The sequence below is a fragment of the Solea senegalensis genome, linkage group LG13 (genome assembly GCF_019176455.1).
Source record: "Solea senegalensis isolate Sse05_10M linkage group LG13, IFAPA_SoseM_1, whole genome shotgun sequence".
Classification (NCBI taxonomy): domain Eukaryota; kingdom Metazoa; phylum Chordata; class Actinopteri; order Pleuronectiformes; family Soleidae; genus Solea; species Solea senegalensis.
In genome coordinates, this window is record NC_058033.1 from 18,759,738 (window position 1) to 18,786,092 (window position 26,355).

Consider the following 26,355-nt stretch of genomic DNA (forward strand, 5'->3'; position numbering starts at 1 on the left):
ACACACACACACACACACGGGGAGAGAACATGCAAACTCCATGCAGAAAGACGCTTGATCTAACTGCTAACCAACCTTATGGCGTCTTTTTGCATCTTGCACCTATCACAAAAAAAACTAAAACTAATAAGAAGTAGCCAAAAAATAAGGATTTACAAAAAATAAAAACAAGCAAACCCACTCTAAAAACTAATTAAAACAAACTCAAAACTAAAGAAAATCTAAAGCTAATGGAAAACCCCAAACCATTATAACCTTGGCTTGTGTGTGTATAAACAGACTGTGTGTGACGAGCAGGCTCTTTTAATCTGCATGAATTCACTCAAGTACCCCTGCACTGCACCCAAAACATGTCCCCCCTCTTATGTCATGTCTTTCTTTAATTCTACTCATTCTTCATTATTACAACTCCAGAGAGGACATAACATAATATAAACAAACAATAAATAAATAAATCAATAAATAAATAAATAAATGAAATGAAGTAGAAAATAAAGGTGCAGATGTTTAGGAGGTGCTCTGTTCTCTGCCTGTGTGAGCCCTCATGTATGGATGGATCCATGTTATTCCGCTTCAGCAGCCTTCCAGAAAAACCCCCTTACACAGAGCGCATGCGCGGCTATAGCGCACCACCGCAGACAGGGGGCGTCATCATGGCGCTCTGTACTCGACGACTGACCGCACTGACTGCAACCTGCCAGAGAGAGAGAGAGAGAGAGGGGGAGAGAGAGAGAGAGAGAGAGGCAACGTAGGCTCCCCGTCAGTCAGACCTCCATCCTTTTTCCACCCTTATGAATCCCTACATGTTTTCCGGAGGATAGGGTGATATAAGCGGATTCTTTTTTCCAAAATACTAAACTATTTTGTGTGTTTCCCCCCCCTCCCTGCGCACATCGATGGTATTTGTGCGGCAGCAGACGCCCGAGCTTGCAGAGCAGGTGTGAGAGACAGCGGCGGCCGCTCCTCTCCTCCCTTTTTCCGAGGGGAAATGTCGAGCGAGAAGCCGGTTTCAGCACCACCGGGCTCTGCTTCTTTGCTTACGGACACCGACCCGCATCTTCCGCCGGGCTCCTCCTCCTCCTCTGCCGCCGCCGCTCAGGAGCAGCAGCAGCAGCAGCAGGTCGCCGCGGGATCCAGCTCCGGCGGCGCCACTACCGGGGAAAGGATGGTGTCTGCAGCCGGCTCTATGGTCCTCCCGGCCGGGGTGATCAACCCCGCTGTCCCGATCAGGAATATCCAGATGAAATTCGCCGTGCTGGTGGGCCTGATCCAGGTCGGCGAGGTTAGCAACCGGGACATCGTGGAGACCGTGCTGAACCTGGTGAGTGGGGAGCAGGTCCACGCAGAGGTTAGAAAACACAGAAAAGGCAGAATCACTGCGCCCTCAGCCGCTCTATGTTTTATTTACGATGCTTCACTCTCCTGGTTTGCGTGGCTTTTCAGAGGATGATGTCATTTGTCTGTTACGGGGGATCGATGTGGGATTTTCTTGTATTTATTATCATTTCCTTCACATGAAAGATGAAGTCTTATACTGGAGAGTGAAATAAAGCAGTGATGTTGTAAAGAGGAGCTGAATGGAGCATGTGACCCCACCAAGGCACGCAGGGTTAGACCGTAATCACCGGCCATTGTTGACTAAATGACCCGCTTGCGGTGCGACAACAAGGGAGAAGGGAAAGAAATGCATTAAAACATTGAAGCAGCGGCGAATGATCAGAGAAAGTGTTTGACCTCGTTCCGTTCACGGTGAAGTGATGCGAACGGTCACAATGTTGCGCACAACACGCGACATCAAAACGGACATTTGTTTTCCTCTCGCGTGTGAAACGACGCTTCTGTCACACATCTGCGCGAGACGGACAAAGGCCGACGAGCCATACGCTGGAATCAATCGACATATTATTACATGTGTGTGTGTGTGTGAGAATTACGCACGGGCCTATTGTTGAAGGCAGGCCGCTGCATCCTGTGCGCAGAGGTGGAGATGCTTGTAGGGTATATATATATATTTATATTTATATATACACACACATATATACATGTATATGTAAGAGCTGCAGCGGTGGAACGGTCAATGCTTTGTAACAGGGATGATTTTTATTTATGGATCATATATGTACGTAAGCTGCATCTTTACGCGTCTGCATCAGAGGTTGTGTGTCGGTGATGTTGGGCCTGCGCTGCACAAAAACACCACAGGATTTAATTCTAAAGCCGGGGGGTTGTTTTTTTTTGTTTGTTTTTGACGTGACTTGTGTTTCCCGTTACGAAACAGATGAACAACATTTACAGCAAACAGACACAGGTCTGGAGAGCTAATGCCTTATAGGAGGATATGAAGTGTGTGTGTGTGTGTGTGTGTTGGATGCTACCCCCCCTTTCCTTTCCGCCCCCCATGCATCAGGCGATGGCGTTTACTGCATGATATTAAATACCTGCCACACAAAAAAAAGGAGGGAGGGAGGGTGATGTTCCTGGTGATGATTATTAATTTTCTTTAAGGAGAGAAGTAGGAAGATATAGGCTGTTCTCAGCTGCAGTACTTTGTATGTTCCGTGTTGTCAGTGGCCTATTTTACTCACTGGATGCTTTAAGAGCAGGACAGTCTACACACACACACACACACAGCTGGGCTCAACCATTTTCCTCTCAGTCAGACTGATGAGCTATCCGGATTCAGGTCGCCTCTCATCTCCCAATCGATTATTGGTACTACACGGAGGAGCAGGGGGTCTCTGCCGCCTCACGCCGACCTTGTCTACCTGCCTCATACACCATCATCATCACCTCGCCATGGCTTCACAGGAAGTGTGATAACCATCCGTCCTGCTCAGCGGCCTCTTCCTCCTCCTCCAGTCTGGAGGTGCTGGACACAGAGAGAGAGAGAGAGAGAAAGAGAGAGAGGAGTGCTGCTGCCTGCATAGACCGGCCTGGCAGGGCAGCAGCATGCATTTAAAAGCAGGTGGAAAAGGAGGAGGAGGAGGCGGTGAAGGGGTTGTGAGGGAAGGTGGGGGAGGAGAAGAGAGAGAGTGGAGGAGGATGAGGTGGTAGGATGCTGCAGTGGCTATGTGCTCAGAAATCACCAGCTGATGCAGCGGAAGAGGTAAAGGACTTGGGATTGGTCTAACGTCACATCAGTGAAAGCTCATCAGAGTGTGCAGCCTGAAATGTGCTCTCTCTCTCTTACTCTTATTTAAATACCTGCTGCATTTTTTCTAGATTGTTGTCCTGATGCATTAACACACAAATAACCCCGGAATGAAGCGTGTTTTTGTTTGCATTCACCTCTTGCCCACCAAATTGAACAATCGGTGCTCGTTGCGAGGCTGTCAATAAGCTAAAGTCTGTCAGGGAATTCAGGCCAGGGCCCGGCTCCTTTTTTAATTAAAAGAGTTGAAACAAAGAGGTGTGGAGGCAGGAAACCTCAGTGGTCACCGCTGCCGGTACAATGAGTCCACCGTGACCCAGAAGCTGATCTATTATTCCAGTCGATGTGAGAGACCACAGCAGCCACATTCTCCGTCCATGCTGGCTGTATTGATCCGATCCCGCTGTGGCTTGGAAGAACAGATGGTTTGTTGGCTGGATCAGATATGCTCCCTGGACTCTATGGCATGATCCTGGCCTTTGGCAAGTGATGAACCATAGTGTGTGTGTGTGTGTGTGTGTGTGTGTGTGTGTGTGTGTGTGTACAAAGAACAGGAAAACCAAGGACAATGGAAATAATCTTGGGCCAAAATTGGTGGCTGTGCTGATGCTGATACTGTGGCTGTGTTTGTCTCTGAGGTTAATAATAGTAACTTTTAAATAAACATGAACCGGTTGATGCAATAATAAACGTGTACATTTTGAGCTTGTCATCTGTGTGTGTGTGTGTGTGTTGGGGGTTGCTGGTGGTGATGTGCTAAGCTATTACCATCAACAAGGCATCACTGTTGTCAAGGCAACACTGCTCTTTGACTGCCTGCCTCCAGACTCTCCACCACCTGCTGTTGCTCTCCACTTCTGGGCTTCTGTTACTGTACTGTGTGCCACAGCGCTTATCTCTCTCTCCCTCTCTCTCCCTCTCTCATGCTCTCACTCTTCCTTTGTTTGTCCGTCTCTTTTGTTTCCTACCTTTTTTTTTTACTATATATATTTTTTTAAATGTTTGAGGAAGTCACAGAGAAACTGAACAACAACAACAGCAGCTCGATTTTTAGTGGGATCACCAGGGAACGAGCTTGTTTTAAGAGCAAATGGGCGACAGATCCACACTGGGTCACAACAGACACTTAATTGACACAATATTTTCTCATTTTGTCTTGAAATCAGAAAAAAATCCCCACTTAGATTTGTATTTATTGACCAAATTTGCGCTCTTGTTTCATTTCAGCTCAGTGGCGATCGGCTCTACTGTGTTATTTGTTATTTATGGTGGCTTCTCTTCTCTCTCTGCTTGCTGTTTCTCAGCCTCTTCCCACACACGTGGAGCACAGTTAGGTTTAAAGAAAACAAACAAACAAAAACAATCACTTTTAAAACCAGAGATAGACCCCAAATTCTGCACTGTTAAGACGAGTGGTGCTTCTCAAACATCCACACATTCATGCATTATAGTTCAAGGAGTTTGGTACCCACGACTAGTGATGATGCTTTGCAGCACATGATACTTTCGTATCATTGAGATAAAAGATCTCCTCTTCCAGGAAGTCCTGGTAAAGAACGAGACAATTTCAGATATAAAACGTTAAAAGGAGGTTATTAAAAGAGCGTTAAAATAAGAGAGGTATAATAAAGTAAAGTGCAGGAGTGTACAGGCCATACCAACACGTAAAACAACAGCAGGTTTCTTTTTAAACCTTTGAATGTGTTTAAAGTTTAAATGCCGTGTCTGTAGTGAAGTTGTGTCCACGGTACGACGGTGCTTTTCTGTTTTCCCCCACTTCTGTTTAAGTTGAAGTCAATGGTGAAATCACTTCTATGCTGTACGTCCATCTGGCTAAGCAATGTAATGCTTTTTTTGGGGATCAGAACCGCATGTTAATCTGGCAGCGAAAGCTGGTACGGTCTGTCGACCCCCGTCTGAAAACCTTTTAGAGGTCCCACCGAGTCTTTGTTGGCCACCGTCACTGAGGTCACCTGACGCGCATGCACCGAGTCCACGCACGTCCCTGTAACTTCTAACATTTACATGGTGACATTTAGGTCTAACTATAGACTATTCTTTGTATCATGATGTATTGAACACTCAGCTTCACGGACCCCTCCTCCCCCTGCTCCTCCCCCTGCTCCTCATTTCAACACACATTACGTAACTATTTGTTATTCTGCCCCGAGGTGGGTTTAAATGTCAGTACAACACTGTTTAATTTCACTGTTCAAACCACAGCTATGGCTTTGGCTTTGCAGGGGAATCACTTTCCAAGTGATGTATGTGCACGATGCAGAATTCTGTTGTTTTACCTTTTTTGTTTGTGTTGTTTTTAGCGAGCGCAATCCTGGTTTTTAATGCCCGAAACCATGAATCGATTCATTGCAGACGCTAAAGATGTTCCAATCTATTATTTAATTGTCAATTAACTGAGGAAAATAAGGAGAAGCATAATCAATAATGAAAATAATTGATGGTCGTGTCGTTCCTGGTCCTGTTGTGTACACAGATGTCTCGTATAGAGTATTAATCTATAAAAAAACTGCACAGTCTATACTTTCCTTTTATACTTTAGTCGGTAAAATTGTTAAAAACAGCCTCAACAAAGTCAATTGATATCCCATTTCTCCCCCAGTGTGCAGTAAAATGATGGAAAATAGTGTCGTAGTAGTAGTTTTATCCATTTCTAGCCCTAAATATGATATTAGCTATATCGTAACTATGTGTATTCTGGGGGGATTCTGTGTATTCTGTTTGTATGTGCGTTGGAGATTTGGAGGACAGAGGGTGTGGTTTCCTCAGCAAGGTCACCCATGACTTTGCGATCTATCACACAGCTGGGTTGTCTTCACCTCTGCATGAGCCCGAGAGACAGAGAGAGAGAGAGAGAGAGAGAGAGAAATCCTTACCTCAGTATGAGCGATGAAGAGTGAACTAAAGGGAGAGGGAGGTGATGATGGGAAGTGTCCAGAGAGTTTTAGATGGAAAGATTGGAAGAAAGGGTCCTGATTGTCATTCAGGTGCTGTTGTCCTTCTCGAAGGCGTCACAGGTCCAGCTGTAAGGTGTTCTGTGGGGGTTTGATGAGCTCCAGCTTCCTGTGGAGCCTCATCCTGCTCTCTGTGTCACTGTTCTCCTCCCATCTGCTGCCGGTCACTGCACAGCGATACAGGACGACGCGTGTTTGTTTAGGAATTGCTTATTTTTAAATTGTCAAAATGACCACCATAAACGGAGACTTGGCACCATTTTGCCATATGCCGATATATTTGGAATGCTTGAGCCTATAACTGATATATACGTCTTTCCTTTTAGTCTGTGACATTTAGGAGGCTTTTTAACATTTAATATTTCCTTTGTGTTGTGTATGAACCTCAGGTTCAGGGTCACACACGTGTGGCACATGTTCTACATGTGGAAGCTGGTAATTCAGTGTCAGTGGTAATTACAGTTATTTCTGTTATCCCGGAATAATACACCTCCAAATATTTTAGGGACCTGAAACCAGTGAAGTTTGTGGTGTTATTATTTGAATGTGAATTTCTGTTTTATTTACTCTCCTCTTTTGTGTTTTTGGTTCCTATCCACCTGTGTTGTCAGGTGGGAGAGATTTTGCTGACGGAGTGTGCGTGTTGTACAAGTTTTCTTTGGAACTTTCAGCCTCCTGTTTTAGTCATTAGTCATATTGGCGGATCTCGGCATCTTTGCCAACAGCCAATAATTCACATTAAAGCCAATATCTGCTGATACCGATATCATGCGTCCCTACATGTTCCTCAGAAACTCCACACGACCTGAATGATTCCTGCCGTTTTGTTTGTTTGGTCCATAAAATATCAGAAAACCTTAAACAATGTTGACCGGGAAATGATGATGTTCTCAAATGTCTTGTTTTGTCTGCAAACCAAAATGATTCACTTTTAATGATTTCTTTGTTATCCAGAGCAAAGAAATGAAGATAATATTGACATTTAAGAAGCTTAAACATTGGGAAATCTTGTTTTAATCATGAAAAAGGCTTCAAACCGGTTAATCGATTATCAAAATAGTTGTCGATAAATTGAGCCAATCACCACTGCTGTGCATCCACAAGACTTGAATGGAATTTATTTGTGAGTTAAGCTGTGTTGTGCTGGTGCGACGTCTTTCTGTTCACAGCTGACGCAGCTTCCTGCCTTCTTAGCCCCTTCGGAGTCCCGTGGTGAAGAGGAAAGAGTGACATTTTGAGGTTTAATGGGTCATTTTTCTTCATCAGTCAGTTGCGTCACACTGGGATTAGCTTCTGCGCGCTCACTCGTACCTGGTAAATGTTCCGTATAGTTTTGGTGCTCTGAGACAAATGTGTGTTTTGTTTTTTTTCATCTTCATCTGAGACTTTAACCCTTTTAACACCTCAGCCTCAAAATCTTTTTATCTTTTGCTTATTTAAACCACAAAAGAGCCAGAAAATGTCCTGTAACTAAGTGTTTTTACCCATTTTTCCAGAATAACGTTCAATACATGGCAGTTATTTACAATTGAATACAGTTTTAAAATGAAGGAAAACAAAAAAGTTTCTTTTAAAACAACACTGTTTTTGTGTGTTAAATGTAAAATTTGAACAGTATAGAACGTATTTAAAATAAGGTTTGTTTGAGTTTTTGTCTCATTGTCCAAATACAGGCCAAAATAACTATTTTTTTCCACCTCTTTCCTCCCTGTGTGTCTAGGCTTCCTGAAATTACCGTAATAACCAACTTCTCATCTTTCAGAAACCGTCGCGTCATTACGGTAATGCAAAGTGCGTTTGCGTAAATGCGTCATCTGCAGTACGCTCGGTGTTAAAGTTATTAATATGCTGATTCTTCTTGGTTTCATTTTCATTTCCATTGTGGGCTTAGATTAGAAAGTGACTTGTGTTAGACAGTAACTGGTCCGAATTATGTGAGATGTGTTAAAGCGTCCAGGGTAATGTTCAAAAGAGAGAGAGAGAGAGCCTCAACTCTGCTCCACTTCTCTAAATTCCTCCTCATCCATCGTCAGCTGCTATTTCCAGGTGCTGGGATTTCTCAGAGGGATAAATTGTGTCAGATTTCGGGCGAGGGCACCTTCTGGGAATGGGCGAAAACAGAAGAAGAAGAAAGAGAGGGAAAAAAAATGGTTCTGTTCTTGCTTGATGACACATTTTTTTTTTTTACCCTTTACTTCTCCATCACGTCCTCCTCCTCCTCCTCCTCCCACTCCCTTGTCTTTATCTTCGTCGAGCACATCCATCTCTGTAACCTCGCGGTGTAATCTCAGTCCTCCCTGGTTGGGGTAAAGCGGCTGCTGGATGAAAGTGGATGATCCCTATTGTAAGGAGGTAATGGAGCCATCTGTTGTACCGTTCCTCTCCTGTTCCCTTTCTCCTCTCCACTCATCCCCGCGCTCGTCTCCATATTTTGACTTAAATCAGCGACTCTTATGTAGCTTATGTAAAATGAATTGTGTTGAGTGGAGTAAGACGATACCTGCGGGGGCTTTTTACTGCCCTACATTTTCATATAAGAATGTTTTTGACCCAAAATGAAATATTATTTCGGCCATTTTCCTCGTCTTTCTTTAAGAAATCAGAGAAATTATACATCATGTAAATTATATAACCAAATATAACCATTATTCCTTCCCATGGTTATCCCAAATACTGACTTAAAAGTTAATATTATTTTTATATTTTAAACTTGGAGCTAGTGAAGCAAAAATATGGCACCTTTTTCTAATATTTATGCATCAAAAAAAACCTAAAACACTGAAATCTCTCAATAATTGGTCCTAAAAACTAAACCAAGCAATGGAATTAAACAATTGACAAGAGCTGTGTGTGTTGACTTTGTTTAACAATAAAAACTAAATTAATTTAAAAGCTCACCATTATTTTTTACTCAAAAGAACAATTAAATGAATTTGCTATTGTTCTCCTTATAAATAGTATAGGAGTCTAGTGTTGATAATGTTCTTATTTTCTCTGCCTGCTATTGTGGTCCCAAGTGATTTATTTTTAATCGTTCAAGTGTGAAAGATGGATCGGTTGGTCGTATCTATAGAATCTTCAATCTTGATTTATCACATTTGGATCAAAACACTGCTCCGGTCGGCTGTGTGGACCATTTTGACCTTGGGAGGACGTTATTTGGCTGCTCCATGCAACTTTATAGGCCTTTTTGAGGATTAAGACCTGGTTTTAGGCTTAGTTGGGATGGTTGAGGTTAGGGTAAGGGGTTAGGGAGTGTATTCGGTCTATGAGAGTCCACACAATAATGCAAAACCAGCATGTGTGTGTGTGTGTGTGAGAGAGAGTCTGGCACCCATGCAACGCACTGATCTCCCACCTGTTACAGGCTGCTTTGTTTAAATTACCTGCAGTTTGTGTCCCGGCGAGCGTCGACACGCCCCTCGACATCCCCGTGAGCTGATAAATGACTGTTCCTACAAAACCTCTTGCTTTAGTCTTCTACACCTTCATCTGCACATTTTCTCCAGAAACATCTCACACACACACACACACACACACAGTGCTCCCTTCCCTCTTGTATCCCACATTATTGCCTGGCAGGCGTGATCTTATATTCATGCTGGCCTACTTCGCCTCTCTCCCTTGGCTCCTCACACACACACACACACACACACACACACACACACACACACACATCTGCTTTACTGTGAAGTATAGCTAACTGTGTAGCTATTCATCATGCTGTATACTGCAGTGGCTGAAGGTTGCGTTGTGTTATGTGTGTGTGTGTGTAACGTCAGTATTCAGCAGCTGATGTGATTTTGCCATCCAGACATCTTGCATCTCAGCGTCACGCTCCTACAGGACAAAGTCATTTAACCCTTTAACACCGAGCGCATCGACGTCGGTTAATGAAAGCTGAAAAGTTGCACGTCAAAAACCAACATGTGGTTATTACGGTTCACTGTTTTGAGGAATCAGCGTCTTTTGGCCCTTTTCCACCGACGGTCCCCGCTCAGCACGGCACGGTTTAGGTTGGTTTTCCACTACAAAAATAGTACCTACTCAACGTGGGCGGAGTCATCACAGCACGGCTGCATGAAACTGCCGTGACTGCGTTTTACAAGCAACACAGCGAGTGACTAGTGACAAAAAAGCAGTTGTTTTCGGTGTAATGGAATCATTACACTCAACTATTTGTTCAGTACTTCCTCCATGACCGGAGCACAGACTCCGTCTGATTGAAGTACACCAGACTCCTCTGTTAAATATTGCGATTTTAACAATTTCCCTGGCAATTGTTGGAGATTAACCCACATTTTTAGGATTGTGAAGTCTTTTTAACTGATCTACAGTTCGGCATTGTTCGGCTTGATTCTTGTGTCGGACGTCGCTTCCTGTGACGGCTCTCTGACCAATCAGCGGCCGGCAGTCTGGCGACGTTGCGCATAGTATCGCCTCAGCTCGCTTGGCGGTACTAAAAGTACCTGCTCTACTATGCTAGTGGAAACTAGTGCTGTGCCGAGGTGGAGAGTTGGAGAGTAGTTGGGACAAAAGCTCAAACAAATGCTACTTTAAAATGTTCGTGTACAGCTACAGTGTTTTTATTATTTTTTTTTAAATAGAACTTTTTGTTTTTCTTCATTTAAAATTAATTAAAAACTTCTATGATCATGGTTAAAACAAGCAAAACAAAAGTCCAGACGGACATTTTGAGGCTATAGGTGTTAAAGAGTTAACACTATATTAAACTGGTTTGTGGAGACACTCTTTCTTTCAGACCAAAAAAAACAGCTTCTTCTTCTTCTTCTTCTTCTTCTCGTTATTCTCCTTCTTCTCCTCCTCCTCCTCCTCCTTCATTTCTTATGACGCCACACTGAGTGAAGATTGTGTCAGGACTGCGCGTTCTCACCGCGAAACAAGCCTCGACTGTAGCTCAGCAGACGAGAGTTATGATCGCTCAAGGATTTCGTCTCATAAATCCACTTCATTGGTGTCAGACGGTCGCAGACGGAGCGGAGAGTTAAACAAGGATGTTTGAACTTCCTGGCTGGGCTTTTTCAAAAGATGACACGGCTCGCTCAGAGAAGAGAAAGGCCTTGGTTACTGTTAGTGTGTGTGTGTGTACGCTCCAAAAACAACTCGTTAAACAGAGCAGACAGTGACACAGTATGCTCCTTCACTGTGTTGCTTGGACATGGTAATGTCTATCTCTCACTGCAGCAGCATTGGGTTTAACCAGTCTTGTATAAAGCACCTTAAAGGGATACTTGAGTAAAAGATGGGGACGGCACAATGCCACTTTTTTGTGTCCGATACCGATAACAAAAGCTTTATACCGATTATTATTCTGATTCCCAGTCATTTTAGACCATTTATGAACGTATGAAGCTGTTCACGACACACTGTGCCGAGTCAGAATTCTCCAGCTGTGTCACAAATACTGTTCTCCCAAAAAGAAGAAAATGAACAGCCCAAACATGACTCGACTAAAATGGTTTGGCTGGTTTTTATTTACATTTTAATAGTCGTGAAGCATGCGATTAGAGCTACAACTAACGGATACTTTCCTTCGATTTATTTCCGTGATGATTCACTTTTAATGATTTTGCTGTTATATGGAGCAAAGAAAGCAGAAAATATTCACATTCAAGAAGCTGAAACAACCCGAAATCTTGTTTTCATAATGAAAAAAAGCTTCAACCCGATGAATCAATTATCAAAATAGTTAACAATTAATTTAATAATCGATTAATAATCGATGAATGGAGTTATTGTTTGAGCTCTACATGCAATATATAGGATTTGTGAACTGCAACGGATTCTACGTTTGTATCTGTCCGATATCTGATCCAGTGATTTTGACCAGTATCAACAAAGATACCAGAAAATGAAGTAAAAGTCTTAAATGATGACATTTACTGTACTTATGTGTCAAAAGTATAATCTTCTGATATAAAATGTGCTTAAGTTTTAGAAGTTAACGTATTAAAAAAGTGAGTAAGTACAGACCATAATACCAACTCTTCTTCTTCTGATTTTTGGAAGTGTAGTTGAGTAAAAGCACCAGTTGCTAAAAATACAAATAGTAAAGTAAAGTACAGATACGTGCCTTTTGAACTTAAGTACAGTAACAAAGTATTTGTATCGACGCTGCTTTTAGCTCAGGTTTGTGTTCCGCTCTTCATTGACGAGCGAAATAAGAACATTGTGAAGAGTCGACTCGAGCGTTGGCTGTCATTTAGTCGTGTCGGCATATTTAACTACAGCGTCTCGTCTTTCATTTGGAACCTAAATCACCAAAGTGACTGCTGACGGATGTGCGTGTTTACCGTTGTACTAACACAGCCAGAGGCAGCAGAAAAAAAAACAACCCAAAAACCTTGATCTTATCACGGCAGAATGTTCTGGGGAAAACGTCAGAGATCCAATAAAAGTGAGAGTGACAGTATGCAGAGCAGTGTTTTGTGTCGAGGTGTTCATCAATCATGGCGCAGAAAAAAAAAAAGGTCGCGTTGTCAGAATGTCAACAGCAGCTCAGTTTGAGGGTTTTACCTCAGACGAGGTCAAACGACTGACGAGTTCTTAAAAAGACGAAATATCAAAGGGAAATTTAAAAATGCGCTGGTCATGAAACGTGGTTGAGGAAAGTGGGAAAAAGAAATCCTGGAACAAGCATTTAAACGATATTTTCGCCAAAATTGTGTGGGCCTATTCTTCCCAGGCTTAGATGGAAATCAGTTTAATATTGATTAATGTGTCACTGGTTTCCTCGATTAATTGATCGTTTGGGTCTCATTTTGTTAAAAAAACAAAGATACTTTTACTGAGGAGCAAAAAGGCAAAAATATTTACACAAATCTGAAATGGCGATTCATTCAGTGGTTGATTAGAAAACCATTTCTCTACACCCTAAACTCTGCTACTTAATCGTGAAAAGATGCTCTCAGCCTTTTCCCGAGGTCATCTTTATAACAAAAGTAATAATAATTGAAGACCAGTATATATTTATAAAGATATATATATATATGTATATAAATATGGGTGATTCTTGAAGGGCAGCTTGGTCCGGGGCTGATGTGACCGTGTCTGTGGCACCACGTCACCTGAGACGAGGTTTTCTCACTCAGAGACAGTGGTGGAGGAAACAGTTGTGCAGCCGGTACCTGGCAGCAGCGGTGACTCACTGTGCAGCCCCACCTGACATCACACTGCTCTCTCCTCCCTCCTGCATCCCTCCCCCCGCCTCCCTCCGCCTCCCTTCCACTTCCCTCGCTGTGCTCAGGCTCCGTTTCCAGGAGAAATATCAGGTTGAAATACAGATTATGGACAGAGTGCGGCCTGTAATCAAGCTAACGTATGGAGGTAAAAGTGTCAGCTGTTTAAAACATAATTAAACTTCTTGATCAAGAAACTTGATTTACACCGTTTTTTTCCCTCGCTACATTTAATATTTATAGTTTATGAAGGTCTATATTTGAATTGAGAATATACTCATTAATCTTCCTCGCACTTGGAGATTGTTTTCTTTCTTTTTAAATTAAAATCTTGTTTGTGAAATCGATGAAAGATTTGTTTTCCAAGGTCACACACGAGCTGCAACACTTACGAATGGGTTTCATGTCGATGACGATGTGAACGTCGTCTGAGAAGCCTCATTTTTATATGGTGGATATATAGTGATAAAGTCTACATTTACAGAAAGGGTTGGGTGGTGTCGTTTATTGCATCAGTTGAAATGCAAGCTTTTAACTTCAGCTACAACTCTTTATCCTCAGAAAACTTTCTTTTGATTTTAACCCTGAGATCACGGAGCATTTCAGCTGCTGTTTTCCCATCACTATGTTAAATGTACAGTACATACAGAGGCTATAAGAATGAACAACATAAAGTGTATTATATCCTTTTTTTCAGCACAATCTTTTGGCAAAATGATAAAAAAAAGGTAGCAAAAAGTGTTCAAAATGTTTAAAATCAAATTGGAATTGAAATTTGAAAATGCATCACGGTTCAAAGTTCACTCGGCTCGTTTTATGAACAAAAGAAAAGAAAAACAGTCTAATTTTGTCACAATTATCACTACTAAAAATGCGATATAAATACGTGAATTCATAACTGTGTCTCAACAACACATAAGAAGACACACAAAGCCTGAATATGTGACCTATGAACACACACACACACACACACACACACACACACCCAGGATGTCCATATAATAAGGAATTGTGTATTATTTCCAAGGCAATTTACCAAGAGTGCAAGGAGCAAGTTTATAATATATTTGGATTTTTCATGTTTTCAAATTGTAGTTTTAATTTATTTTGGTTTTTATTTCCTGTAAATGCTTTCATTTTAGTTTAGTTGAACGTTTTCATAAAAAAAACAGCAAAAGCTGCCATTTTTTAAATAAAATATACAGTATTAGGAAAAATAAACAACTAAGAAAGTAGACTGAAGAGCAATAGTGCTCAATAATGTGCTCAATAGTGCTGAGGTTGGATACAGTTAGTGTGAAAGGTAAACATCTAATAGCTACACATGAACATAAATAATAATTGAGGAAATGACGAAAAACAATCTGAGGAAAAACATGAGCAAAAAAATAGGTTTGATTCACTTGGATAAACCAACTAAACCCAATAAACCACATAAGAAATGTTATGATTGACATGCATCACCTGATGTCCCACATTGTGAACATTTTATTATGGATGAATGAATGAATGAATGAATGAAAAAGGCCGTTTAAAAAAATCCACTTCATATGAACCCGAAAGGCTCATTTGAAGTATGAAATACATTTACAAAGACGACATTTTCCCGACAGTTATTATAGCACAGTTAGTCGTTGGTTATTTTGTTACCTTTCTTTCACTCTGATGACCTTGGTGAGGAGGATTTCAACAACTGAAATGATAGACTTCCTCCACGTTATGAATAATATATGCTTTTATTTGTTGCAGATGTGAAGCTTTCACATCGTAACCAATTTAAAGTCACACTGAGCGACTTCAGACCCATTTGTCATCCATTAGCATCCGTGAACGCGTCCTCCAGGACGACGCCACCGCTTGTGAATTACACCAATGAAGTAGAAGCTGCGTGATCAATTATTAATGTTTAATATATTCCCCCTCAGGGTTTTGCAAATAAGGCAAACTTCAGAGTGGAAACAGTACCAGAATGAGCTGATGAGGGAGGGATTTGTGGTTTATGTACCAAACACACATGCGGAGAAGATCTGAATCTCCAATTGGCCGTTGATCACCGCGAGTGCACAACTTCAAATGACTCTTTCAGGGTGTGACTTCCAAAGCTTTGACGACTACTTCATGTCCACTGCTTCATGTCCACTTCAAACGAGCGCCAGCTTCAAACGCCTGCGTCCTCACAACTGTCCCCGCGCGGACAACGCGGTCTGACATAAATAGGATTGAAATGATAAGAACGCTCAGAGCCAAGTTTTGGTTTTCTGTTTCATCGCTTTGTCTGACTCTGTGTTGTCCAAGATGTGTGGTCCTTTTTTGAACAATAACATGCTCCACTAACTTTTACATACTGTGTGTGTGTGTGCGTGTGTGTGTGTGTGTGTGTGTGTGTGTGTGTGTGTGTGTGTGTGTGTGTGTGTGTGTGTGTGTGTGTGTGTGTGTGTGTGTGTGTGTGTGTGTGTGTGTGTGTGTGTGTGTGTGTGTGTGTGATTTGTGATCCTGTCTCATGATGATGGATTACTGCGTCTCGTTGGAGCTGCGTGCTGCCCCTTATCCTGCATCAGCTGTGACTCAGAGCAACAGTGCTCGCCATTGTGCGAATGGTGAACACATACACACAAAGTGTGTGTGTGTGTGTGTGTGTGTGTGTTTATCTATTGCAGAATATATAATCAACCGGACAGAACAAACAGATTAGTGATACTGAATTGCCACCAGCCTGGCCTGAGTCAGCTCTGCTGGACTGAGCAGCAGCTATGCAAACGCTTTATTCTTTTACGATGACATGTAAAACCAGTCGTGTACCGTACAGATGCTGTACGGTACACGATAACATTAATAACATTATTCTCTGTTATTAGAATAATGAAGGGTTCAGACCTGATGTGCAGTTTTAATTTAGTTTTAGTTACAGTATTAGTACAAAAAATAGATTCAGTAATCTCAGATGTTTTAGTCGACTAAATATAATCCTATTTAAAAAAAAAAAAAAAAAAATGTAATGGGGTTTGCTTGTATTATTGTATTATTTATGTTTCCCTATTGTCCTGTCTATTAATGTATTTAAGGTTTGAATTTACAACACAGATACGACTGTTTTGATATGAAACATTTTTTATCTGCCTTAATCAAAGCATTCAAATACAATTATTACATGTTTGTTTCCTAAAGCCATCATTTCTGCCACTTTCCTCGTGTTTCCTCCTCCCTGTGGACATCCGGGTAGATCAACCATCAACTAGTTTTTTTGTCACATCAACTTTATTTTTATTTACTTAACGAGGGTCGTGGACAAAGCTTTTTCCGTCATAGTTTCCTTTAACGAAATTGACACCGTTTTACATAGAGTTTACATACAGTTAAATACTCTGAATGCTCCTCCTTCTCTATTAAATGACAGGAATAGTCCGTATGAAGCTGCACATCTGTTGGTGCTGCAAATATTTCACAATAAAGCCTCCGTTTCCTCCACCAGTGACTCCGAGAGAAGCTGAGCTTCCCTGGAAGTGACGTTTTTGCTGTCGAGCTCCACCTATTCTGTGCCGTCCCATAGAGAACATTTGAAGCTGAGCGGCACGGTGGCACAGTGGTTGGTAGTGGATAGCACTGTTGCCTCACAGCAAGAAGGTGCTGGGTGTGTGGATTTCGTTCGGGCTCTCCGGTTTAGACACATTCGGTCAGGTCGATCCATACGTTTACAATGAAATCCTAGAGATGTGCGTCTCTCCACTGCCCTCTCCAGCGTATACTTTGATTTCTGATACGCCCACTGATGTGTTTGCAACATGCACGGTTCCCTGTAGGGGTTCAGTTCCTGTCAGGTTCTTTTGAAACAAGTGTGTTTGAGTGGAGACAGGATGAGACCGGGCGAGAAGGCCTTGTTAAAAGTGCCTCATCTCAGCCTCGAGTCCTTCCCTCCTTCCAAGGCTCCCGTGACATAACACACAAGGAAAGAAAATATGAAAAGAGAGCAAAATTGAGCTGCCTCTTGTCCTCAATAACACCTTGACACCACACTCCTACACTTCACCATTCAACTTGTGCTTTCTCCCCCTGTCTGTGTGTCCAAAATTTCGGCAGCACATCTCATTTGTTTTTTGCCGTCCTATGAACGCTGCCCTCTCCGTCACCGCCTCTCACTGATGCCGTTTCTCTTCCCTGCCCCTCGGTCTCTTCTCCCCTCAGTTTTTCTTCTTATTCCCTCTGTGCGATGCCTTTGACAATTTTGATGTTCGATGTTCTCTCACTCTGCTCCTCTGGACTTCTTTGTTCCCAGCTGACAGAAGTTGCCTTTTGGACTGGTTCCAACACGTTACTCGTAGCAGTTGCTGGCCCGGTGAAGCGTAGACATCGTGCTGTAGTTGTCGCCCTGCTTACCACCTTGGTTAGATTCCAATCAGAGAGGTTTGGTTGAGCTTATAAAGAAGATTGATCCGTGCTCATCGAATAATTGTTGCTGTATTTGACTCTCACTAGACCTGGGGTGTCAAAATACGGTGCATAGGCCAGAACCGGCCCAGCAGAGGGTCCAATCCGGCCCGCAGGATGAAGTAGTTACATTTTTAACTGGAATGTGTCATGATTAGACTCTAATCATAATGTGAAATACTATATTTTTATAGTTCCAGATAATATTGTTCAATTTGCACTTAAATTTGTCAAGAATTGTCAGGTTGTTCATAATATGTATTCTAAAAAGAGACTTTACATACATTCCTGGTCTGATCAATTTGAGATCAATTTGTGCTGTTTTTGGCCCCTGAACTAAAATGAGTGGACACCTCTGCACTAGACAAAGATAACTGTAGTTTTTTTATGAATACAAATGTGTTATTTTTACCATGAGAGTTAAATTTTGGGAGGAAAACTTACAATAAGTTCCTTTTCTCATAGTATCTCAACATATTGCATTGCCAGATTCTTGACAAATGACAAAAACTGTAGTTTTTTCAGCACGATATTATAGTAACTAATACTTAAGATGTTCCCTTTATCATTTTCCCCTAACGCAGGTTCCACTGTATGACTTATCAGCTACGATGACAATCGCTACTATTAATAGAAGTGTTAATGTCAAAGCTCTACATATATAATTAGCTCTTATTGTTCGTCCTTTCTGAAAAGAAAATCTTATGTGAGGCGACCGGTTGAACTCAATTTGAAAAGGTCTGTCGCTGGAGTCAGTGTCGTGTCACGTCGGCAAAGATGCAAATTTATTCATGAGAAATTTATTCAGTAGTTTGTTATGTTAGCTCGGAGGCATGATTCGAAGAAATCCGTTAATGCACGTCGTCTAAAGCACACACTTTACATACTTTACATACTTTACGTCGAGGAAAAATGAAATACTTTCTGCAGTGGATAAATGACTCAGATTCACACAATTCATAGAATTTACACTAGATTCAGCTTCTTTGTTCTTGACATGTTTCATACATTAAAAACTATTAGAAACTAAACGATTCCCCTCTGAATCATGGACCATTTATTAATATTAGTATTTTCTTATCCATTTTTCCAATTAAATGACAGTTAACCCTTCTGTTACCCTTCTGACTCATGTGTAGGATAAAGCGTTAGATGGATACCGGCAACTAACGATTATTTTCATAATCGATTAATCTGTCGATCGGTGTTTGTCAAACTTGGAAATGATGATGTTTTCAAATGTCTTGTTTTGTCCACAAACCAAAATGATTCACTTTTAATGAGTTCTTTTTTATATGGAGCAAAGAAAACTACATTTTAGATTTATTTCTCCATTTTTAACAGTAACACATTTATTTTGCATCAGAACTGTGCTTTTATTGTGAAGTGCACATTCCATATCAAAACAAACACTCTTTATTTGGAATTCTGTGAAATATCTTCATGAATATCTTCAAGAAGATATTGCGTTATAATTTTAAGCGACTATGAAACAGTTTTGTTTTTTTTCTAGACTGGCTGCCTCTTGATCAGACGAGACACTCATTGGCCCACAGCTCATTTGAGTTTGACACCCCTGATTTAGAGTGTTCAATTTAATAATAATAATAAATGAATAATCCCCATACTGCATGTTTTTGCACTGCGGGAGGACGCCGGAGAACCCGGAGAAAACCCACACACACACACACAGGGAGAGGACATGCAAACTCCATGCAGAAAGACCCTTGTCCCAGCCGGGTCTCGAGCCCTGGTCTTCTTGCTGCAAAGGCAAGAGTTCTGCACATTCTGTGGCGTTTGTGTGACGTTCACAGTCGGACGACCGGGGAAAAGCACATTTTTTTGTTTGTTGTCCAAAAGCATGTGACGAGGCTTAACCGCGAGATCCGACGCTAAGCCTCTTTGTCCAATCAGGCGGTCGACATTTTAGACGAGTGTTTCCTTGTGGTCCGAGTTGTGATCACCTGCCTGCAATCCCTGCAATCCCACGCCAATCCCCGCGGTGCACGTGCCCGTGTGTCTGAATGGCATTTTCCCTGTGAACAATGTGGTTCTGTTCTGCTGCGTCACCGTGGAGCTGCTCGCGCAGTATTTGCCGCCTCAGACTTGAAAGACTTATTGCCGTCATTAAAAGTGATATTGTTACAGTCGCCTGTTTGACAGTGAATTTCCGGCGTTCTTTATACAAGGGATTTTTCTTTATTCTAAGTGTCAGCCGAGAAAGAAAGCAGGGGCTGAGACTGTTGTGCTGAAAAGATGTCATTTCTCCCCCCTTTTTGCTTTCAAAAGCAGACGCCCACCGATCGTGACGGTGACCGCAGCTTTCTTCTCGGCTCAGTTTGTGACATCGCACTCTGACCTCACTCGCTCTTGTTCTCGTTCTCTGTGGTTATTGTTCTAATCCCTTTTTACATTATTACATTACTCCATGGATTTGCATAGACCACGTCCTTCAAAGGATGCGTCCCCTGAACCGTCTTCTCCTTCTTCTACTTCCTCTGTTCTCTCTCGTCCTCCCACCCCAGTAAACAACCTTTTTTTCAAAATTCTCTCCTATGCGAGTGCAGCGCTGCCTCATTATTATTATTATTGGATTATTTTGGGACAGTCTGCCGTGCTCGTCTTCTGTTCTCCTTTGTGTGCACTCCTTCTGTTATTAATGTAATTGCAGCTGCTGTAAGCATGTATGAGTGAGTTAGTGGTGAACTGACACACAGAGGGAGAGAGAGAGAGAGTGTGAGAGCAAATGACTAAGAACTACAAGACCCTTTTTTTGTGATGAATTGCTAGAAAGCTTTTGCCATTTGGATGCTGAGTGTGTGCGTGTGTGTGTGTTTGACTTTTTCAAGTGTGTATCAGTGTGGGAGTGTTGGTGCACGGTTTGTTTTAAGCTTGCACAGCACAGGACATGCTTTGAGTGAGATGACGGAGGCGTGAAAGAGGCACACTTTAATTGGTTTGTGATGAAGTGGAGAGAGAGAGAGAGAGACAAGGCTTTTCACAAAGACAGATCTCAGCAGGTATTACTCTGGTATCTCACCTTCTCTCGCTCCCCTCTTTTTAGGTGTATGGCCGTGGTTAAGTCAATCCATGGGAGCGCTCAATATCTTCTCCCTTTTTCTTTGATGTGTACTGATGCATGTTCATGGTGCTTTCATATTTCTTTGGGGGGGAAAGAGAAAGGATGTGCCACAGGGTGCAGCCAGAGAACACATTTAATGTCTGTTTCCAAGTGAAGAGCTTACAATTTCTTGCTAAATTGGCGGCCGTGGTTTGCTGATTAATTGGAAATTTTCATCTTTCCGACATGGCACCCTTGACGGGATCACTCAAGCTGATTGAAAAGTGAACCGTCTTTGCCCATAGGCCACACTTTTTATGCACACATTTCATTTTTGAAATGAAATGTGACTCACTCTTCGGCTCGTGCATAAGATACAGTATATTCTTAGCGTTGACCTGATTTGCAAGAAGGGAAACATTTACAATGCCGACGAGGAGTCTGAATTCATGTCTTTGCATTTGTGCAAATCACAAAACACTTATCATGTATGAAAAATGACACTTCTGATGGTGGTGAGTACGCGTTATAATAATAAAAACTGTTCTCCTGCTTTTTTTTTTCTCTGTTTCTCAATTATGTTTCTCACTTCTTTGAATGGGCTCGGTGTTTGGATGGCGTGTGTGTGTGTGTGAGTAATGAGAGCTGTCAAAGAGGGAAGTAAGTTTGCTGTGTGTCGCTGACAAATCAGCTTGTAATTAAATGCCATCTGCACTCTTGCAATCCATATATTATTATAAGAATGCAGTGTATCGTGCTTGTGCTTCTTGTTTTTGTTGGGCTCTGTTGCCCTTTGGTGATTTTTAATCTTTTGATAGTTGTTGTTGATAAAAATCTATAAAACAAGAAAGTCTCAGTCTAATTACTGGAAGTGGTTGGATCAGTCGGATTCCCGTATGGTATTAGATTTCTGTCATAAATCCAGGTAGAGCTGTGTAATTAACCACGTTTACAATGAAACTTGTGTTTCAATTACAGTTTTTTGGCCCAAAACAAAATGATGATGATGATAAAAGGAATGCTTTTATTCTGAGAAAAAACGTTGTAATTGTTTTTGACTTCCTGTTCCGGCGTTCAGTGGAATCCCTGTGTTAAACACGCAGCGCGAGTAAAGATATAATATACAATAGAGCTGCAATTAATCTGTTGATTATTTTCTCGATTAATCGACTAATTGTTTGGTTCAGAAAATGTCGAAAAATGTTGGTCATTGTTTGTCAAACCTGGGAATGATGTTTTCAAATGTCTTGATTTATCCACTAACCAAAATGATTCACTTTCAATGATTTCCTTGTTCTATGGAGCAAAGAAACCAGAAAAAAAAATCACATTTAAGAAACAGAAACAATCAGAAATCTTATTTTAATAATGAAAAAGCTTGAAACCAAATCATCCATTATCAAAATAGTTGACGATTAATTTAAAAATGGATTATTCGAGTAAAGTAAAGCCTCACTAATACTGTTTGACATGATATATATGCAGGTGTTGGCGGTCGATGTAGAGACAACAATGTGTTTTTTCTAATAATTAAAACAATCATTTTGGATTTTTCAGCTTCTTAAATGTGGAATATTTCCTGGTTTCTTTGCTCCATATGACAAAGAAATCATTAAAGCAAAATAATTTTGGTTAAGACTGGTACTCCACAAAAACACGACTCCAAAGCATCATCATTTCCACATTTTTCAACATTTTACTGCACAAACAAGTACTCGATTCATCGAGAAAATAAACCCTAGTGTGCAGCAAACTTAGGCTGAAAGTTTTATGGCTGTAATCAAAGTGTCTAACATTGTAAGATGATTGTCTCAGTGTTTCTTTTGTATTATAACCTAATTATTGTGATCGTGACATGCACTGAGGAGGCGGAGGCCCATTCAACACTGCCTGCACCCTAGGCTCGTGATTATAACCTAATTGTTCCAATTGATTCGTCACCATATCCATAATGAATGTAACGTTGCCTGCAGTATGGATCCATAATGCTGAAAAACACTCTGTCTCTGCAGATGATAGGATCTGCGATGTTTGTTTGAGGATTACTCACAAATCTGAGCAGCCGTGAACAGTTTGGCCTTGCATCGCTGTGGAGTTGCGACATTATCGGTGCATTAGTATTATTATTAGGATTATTATTATTATGGATTATGTGGAAAACAATTACGCTGTTGACCAACTTATACTGAACTGTGCACTCTGCTTGTGACAGAGTGCTGAAGTCAACTGTTTCCTCTGTTTTTGGACATTTGCGACAAAAACTCCAACAAATGTTATTTTAAATATGTCTTATGCCGTTTAAATTTGGTGATCATGTACAACTACTTTGTTTTTCTTGTGTAAATGCCAGGTATTGAAAGCTATTATGGAAAAATGTGCACAAACACTTACTCACAAGACATTTTCTGGCCCTTTTATGGTTAAAATAAGCAAAAAAAATGTCCAGATGGACATTTTGAGTCTGAGATGCCTATAGACAAGCACACGCCTTATACACAAAAACCTGCTTCTGCTTACCTAAACAAACTTTAGTGTACAGTTAATTCCCTCGTGAGGTCTTATATAATCACTGCATTTTTGCAGTGTCTAATGTGTGGGTGCATGTGTGTTTTCCACACTTTTGTGCGGTGTACCTTCTCCTGCTTCTTCCTCCTCCTCCTCCTCCTCCTCCTCCTCCTCTAAAGTCTACACATTATGCTGAACTCCATCCTCTTGGTTATTTTACTCTCTCGTGGCTGATTGTGTTGATTTCTGCTGACTCTCGCTCACGTCTTTTGTTAGAACACTGTGATTGTGACGTCGCCGCTCTGAAAGGGGCTGTTATGAGTGGGGGGGGCTGTGTGTGTGTGTGTGTGTGCCATCTGTGCAGACACTGGTACAAAGGCCCATGGGAAATGCAGTCCCAGGGGTGCCACCCCCCCTTCTCCCTTTCCCCCCGTGTGTCTGCAGGCTGCAGTCACTCGACATGTCATTTCAGATCACAGTCACAGAGCGAGAAATGCACACACACACACACACACACACACGCTTCCTGTACAAGATTGTACCATTATTTCTTGAGCCAGTGATTATTCCACCGATCATTAAGATTTAAAGAAAAAATGTCAAATCATGTCATTAAAGTGCTCTTAAGATCCCGCAGACTGAATTTACGTGTTACAATTGCTCGTTCTGAGCAAATTCAAAAGAATGTGATGTAAAAGCGTTTACGTTGATGTCCAAATTGCACAATGTATAATATAATGAGAGATGGACTTTTAAGAATGTGAACCCAGTTAAAGTAAAGTAGTTAAGTAAATGATCAAGTAAATCGTTTCAGTGCCTTAAATGAATCTCTCTATAAGGTCCTTGCTTGAAATACTCACATCAGTCCTCGTCCTTGAAACACACAGAGATTATAAGAATTTAATCCTGAGTGTAAATGAACTGCTGCTCTTATCAATGTTGTTTACAAAAAAAACAACAAGGCCGCGGCGGAAGGAGAATGTGGATGGTGGAGAGTTTTGTAATCCATGTAATCCATATCTTATTAGAGATTTGCTATGGTCATCATGGAGGGGACAGTGGCTGAGGGGAATGAAATGACTTTGCTGTTCTGATAAGAAAAGCACAATAAAGGTGCATTCAGCCGCTTTCTCGCCCTTGTTCTCGCTCCATCTCCTCAACACACTCTGTCTTACGCAAACACTTTCTAATCACCCTTTTCTCTTCTTCTTTTCTCTTCATCGTGCGTCCCCCCTGCCCCCCTTTTGCAGTTTACACCGTTCGTTCTCTTTGTTGGTTTTTCGTCCCCCTTTATATTCCCTCTCCCTCTCTCTCTCTCTCTCTCTCTCGCTCTGCTTCAGTTTTGCTCTCCTGTGCTCGGCTGAGCCCTCTTGGCGAAGCGTTAAGTGTATAATCTGTGATCTCATGTCTAGATGGGCCTCTCGTCTCCTCTCTCGCTCTGCACACAAAGGGACTGAATAGCCACGACTCACTCAGGGGACACAAATGAGTAATGAGCCCACCCCAACCACACACACACACACACACATGCTCGCACCTCTCCAGCACACTCACTCCCAGAGGCTTTGAAGTTGCATATTGATGATGCTGGCGGCTCCAAAAGGCTCCGCTTGAATGCGCAGAGGCAGAGAAGACCAGGCTATTGACCGTCCACTCGTCTCGCTCTGACCTGTCATCTCTGATGACTGTAACGAGCAACAGGTGCCTCTTTTGCCAGCGTCGGCCTTGATAGTCATCCAATATTCAGCAGCATCAGTCAGTCAGTCAGTCAGTCAGTCGCAGCAATCAGCTGTCGTAATTGCTCGTTTGATGCACCATCACAGCTTTACATAATGGGCTGCGGTGGGTCTGCCAGGGATCGATCTCTATTAAATAGGAATAATAATTATTATAATCATTTGGAATTGGTGCCACACTTCTCACTAATTCGAAAACCAAAAGAACAACAAAACAAAAACATCTCTGATTACAGTATTTTAGGCCCCTACTCCACGATCCCTAGGAGAACGCCAGTTCCAGTCACGACTTCCCAGCTTAGACTTTTTTCGGTAATGATAAAGTTTAAAGACAAGTACGTTACACATTATGTTTCACCAATTACCAGGGATGTGCAATTTATTTCCCAGCCGCTGACGGACACTCGGTCAATCATTAATCACTGGATAACGAGATCCGGGGGAGAGTTATCATGTGTAAAGAGCAGTAAAACAGTCGTCGTCGTCATCCCAGCACCTTCTGTCTCTGCCTCTCTGTCTGTCTGTCTGTCTGTCTGTCACGGTTGACTATCAACTGACCACGTCTCACTTAGGGTCACGGTTCTCAAACTGTGGTACGTGTGCCGCCAGTGGTACGCAAGCTTCCTCCGGTGGTACTTGGAGGAAAGTCCAGGGAATGTGAACTGGAGTGTGTAGAAAATGAGACAAATAACTAAAAAATAAATACATACAAATAACTAGTCGCTGTATCACTTGCCCCATCTTAATATTCTCATTCTAATATACCAGTGATAGTTATCCTAGGAAAAGTCCGTCGCTGATTTTGCTCGTTGGCGTTACTTTAAGCATCTCAGTGTTTTCTCAGGTGGTGCTTGGTATAAAAAGTTTTAGAACCACTGAACTAGGAACTCTTGTGCTGCACTTGTTTTCGATGCACCTGGTGTCCCATATTGAAATGAGGCAGAGTCATTTACCACGTTTCCATAACACGGTTAAGTCAGGTCAGTTGTAGCTTGACTATGCAGTTTAATCGGACTATCTTGTCCCAGCATACGAGCACTAGAGGGGATTGAATTTATTGACCGAGGTGTCGATATGCCCTCTTTCAGCTTGTTGTTATTCGGCCGTTTCTGGTTTAGGTTGCAGGCTTACTGTTAGTATGCCGGGCGCCAGTCCAAGTCTTCCATCCATGAAGTTTTAAAATGTTCAATTCCTTAAGCTGACAGTGCATCAGTCAGAGCATCAGTGCAACAAATGTACTGGTCTGACATTGGCCATGTTTTTGTCACTGTTATCCTCTGTGGAGCCACATGTGCAAGAGCAGAGTGCA

The 26,355-nt window shown here is 41.8% G+C and overlaps 1 protein-coding gene across 14 annotated transcripts in view; it reads left to right on the forward strand.

Moving 5' to 3' along the window:
- The first annotated feature begins 728 nt into the window (after positions 1-728).
- The window catches only part of nbeaa (neurobeachin a), an 87,881-nt gene continuing 62,254 nt past the window's right edge, over positions 729-26,355 (forward strand). For all 14 annotated transcript variants that reach the window (XM_044041209.1, XM_044041214.1, XM_044041212.1 and 11 more), the window contains exon 1: positions 729-1,321. In XM_044041209.1, the coding sequence (XP_043897144.1) occupies positions 989-1,321 (333 nt within the window). In that variant the 5' untranslated portion in view covers positions 729-988. The remainder of the gene's footprint in view (positions 1,322-26,355) is intronic.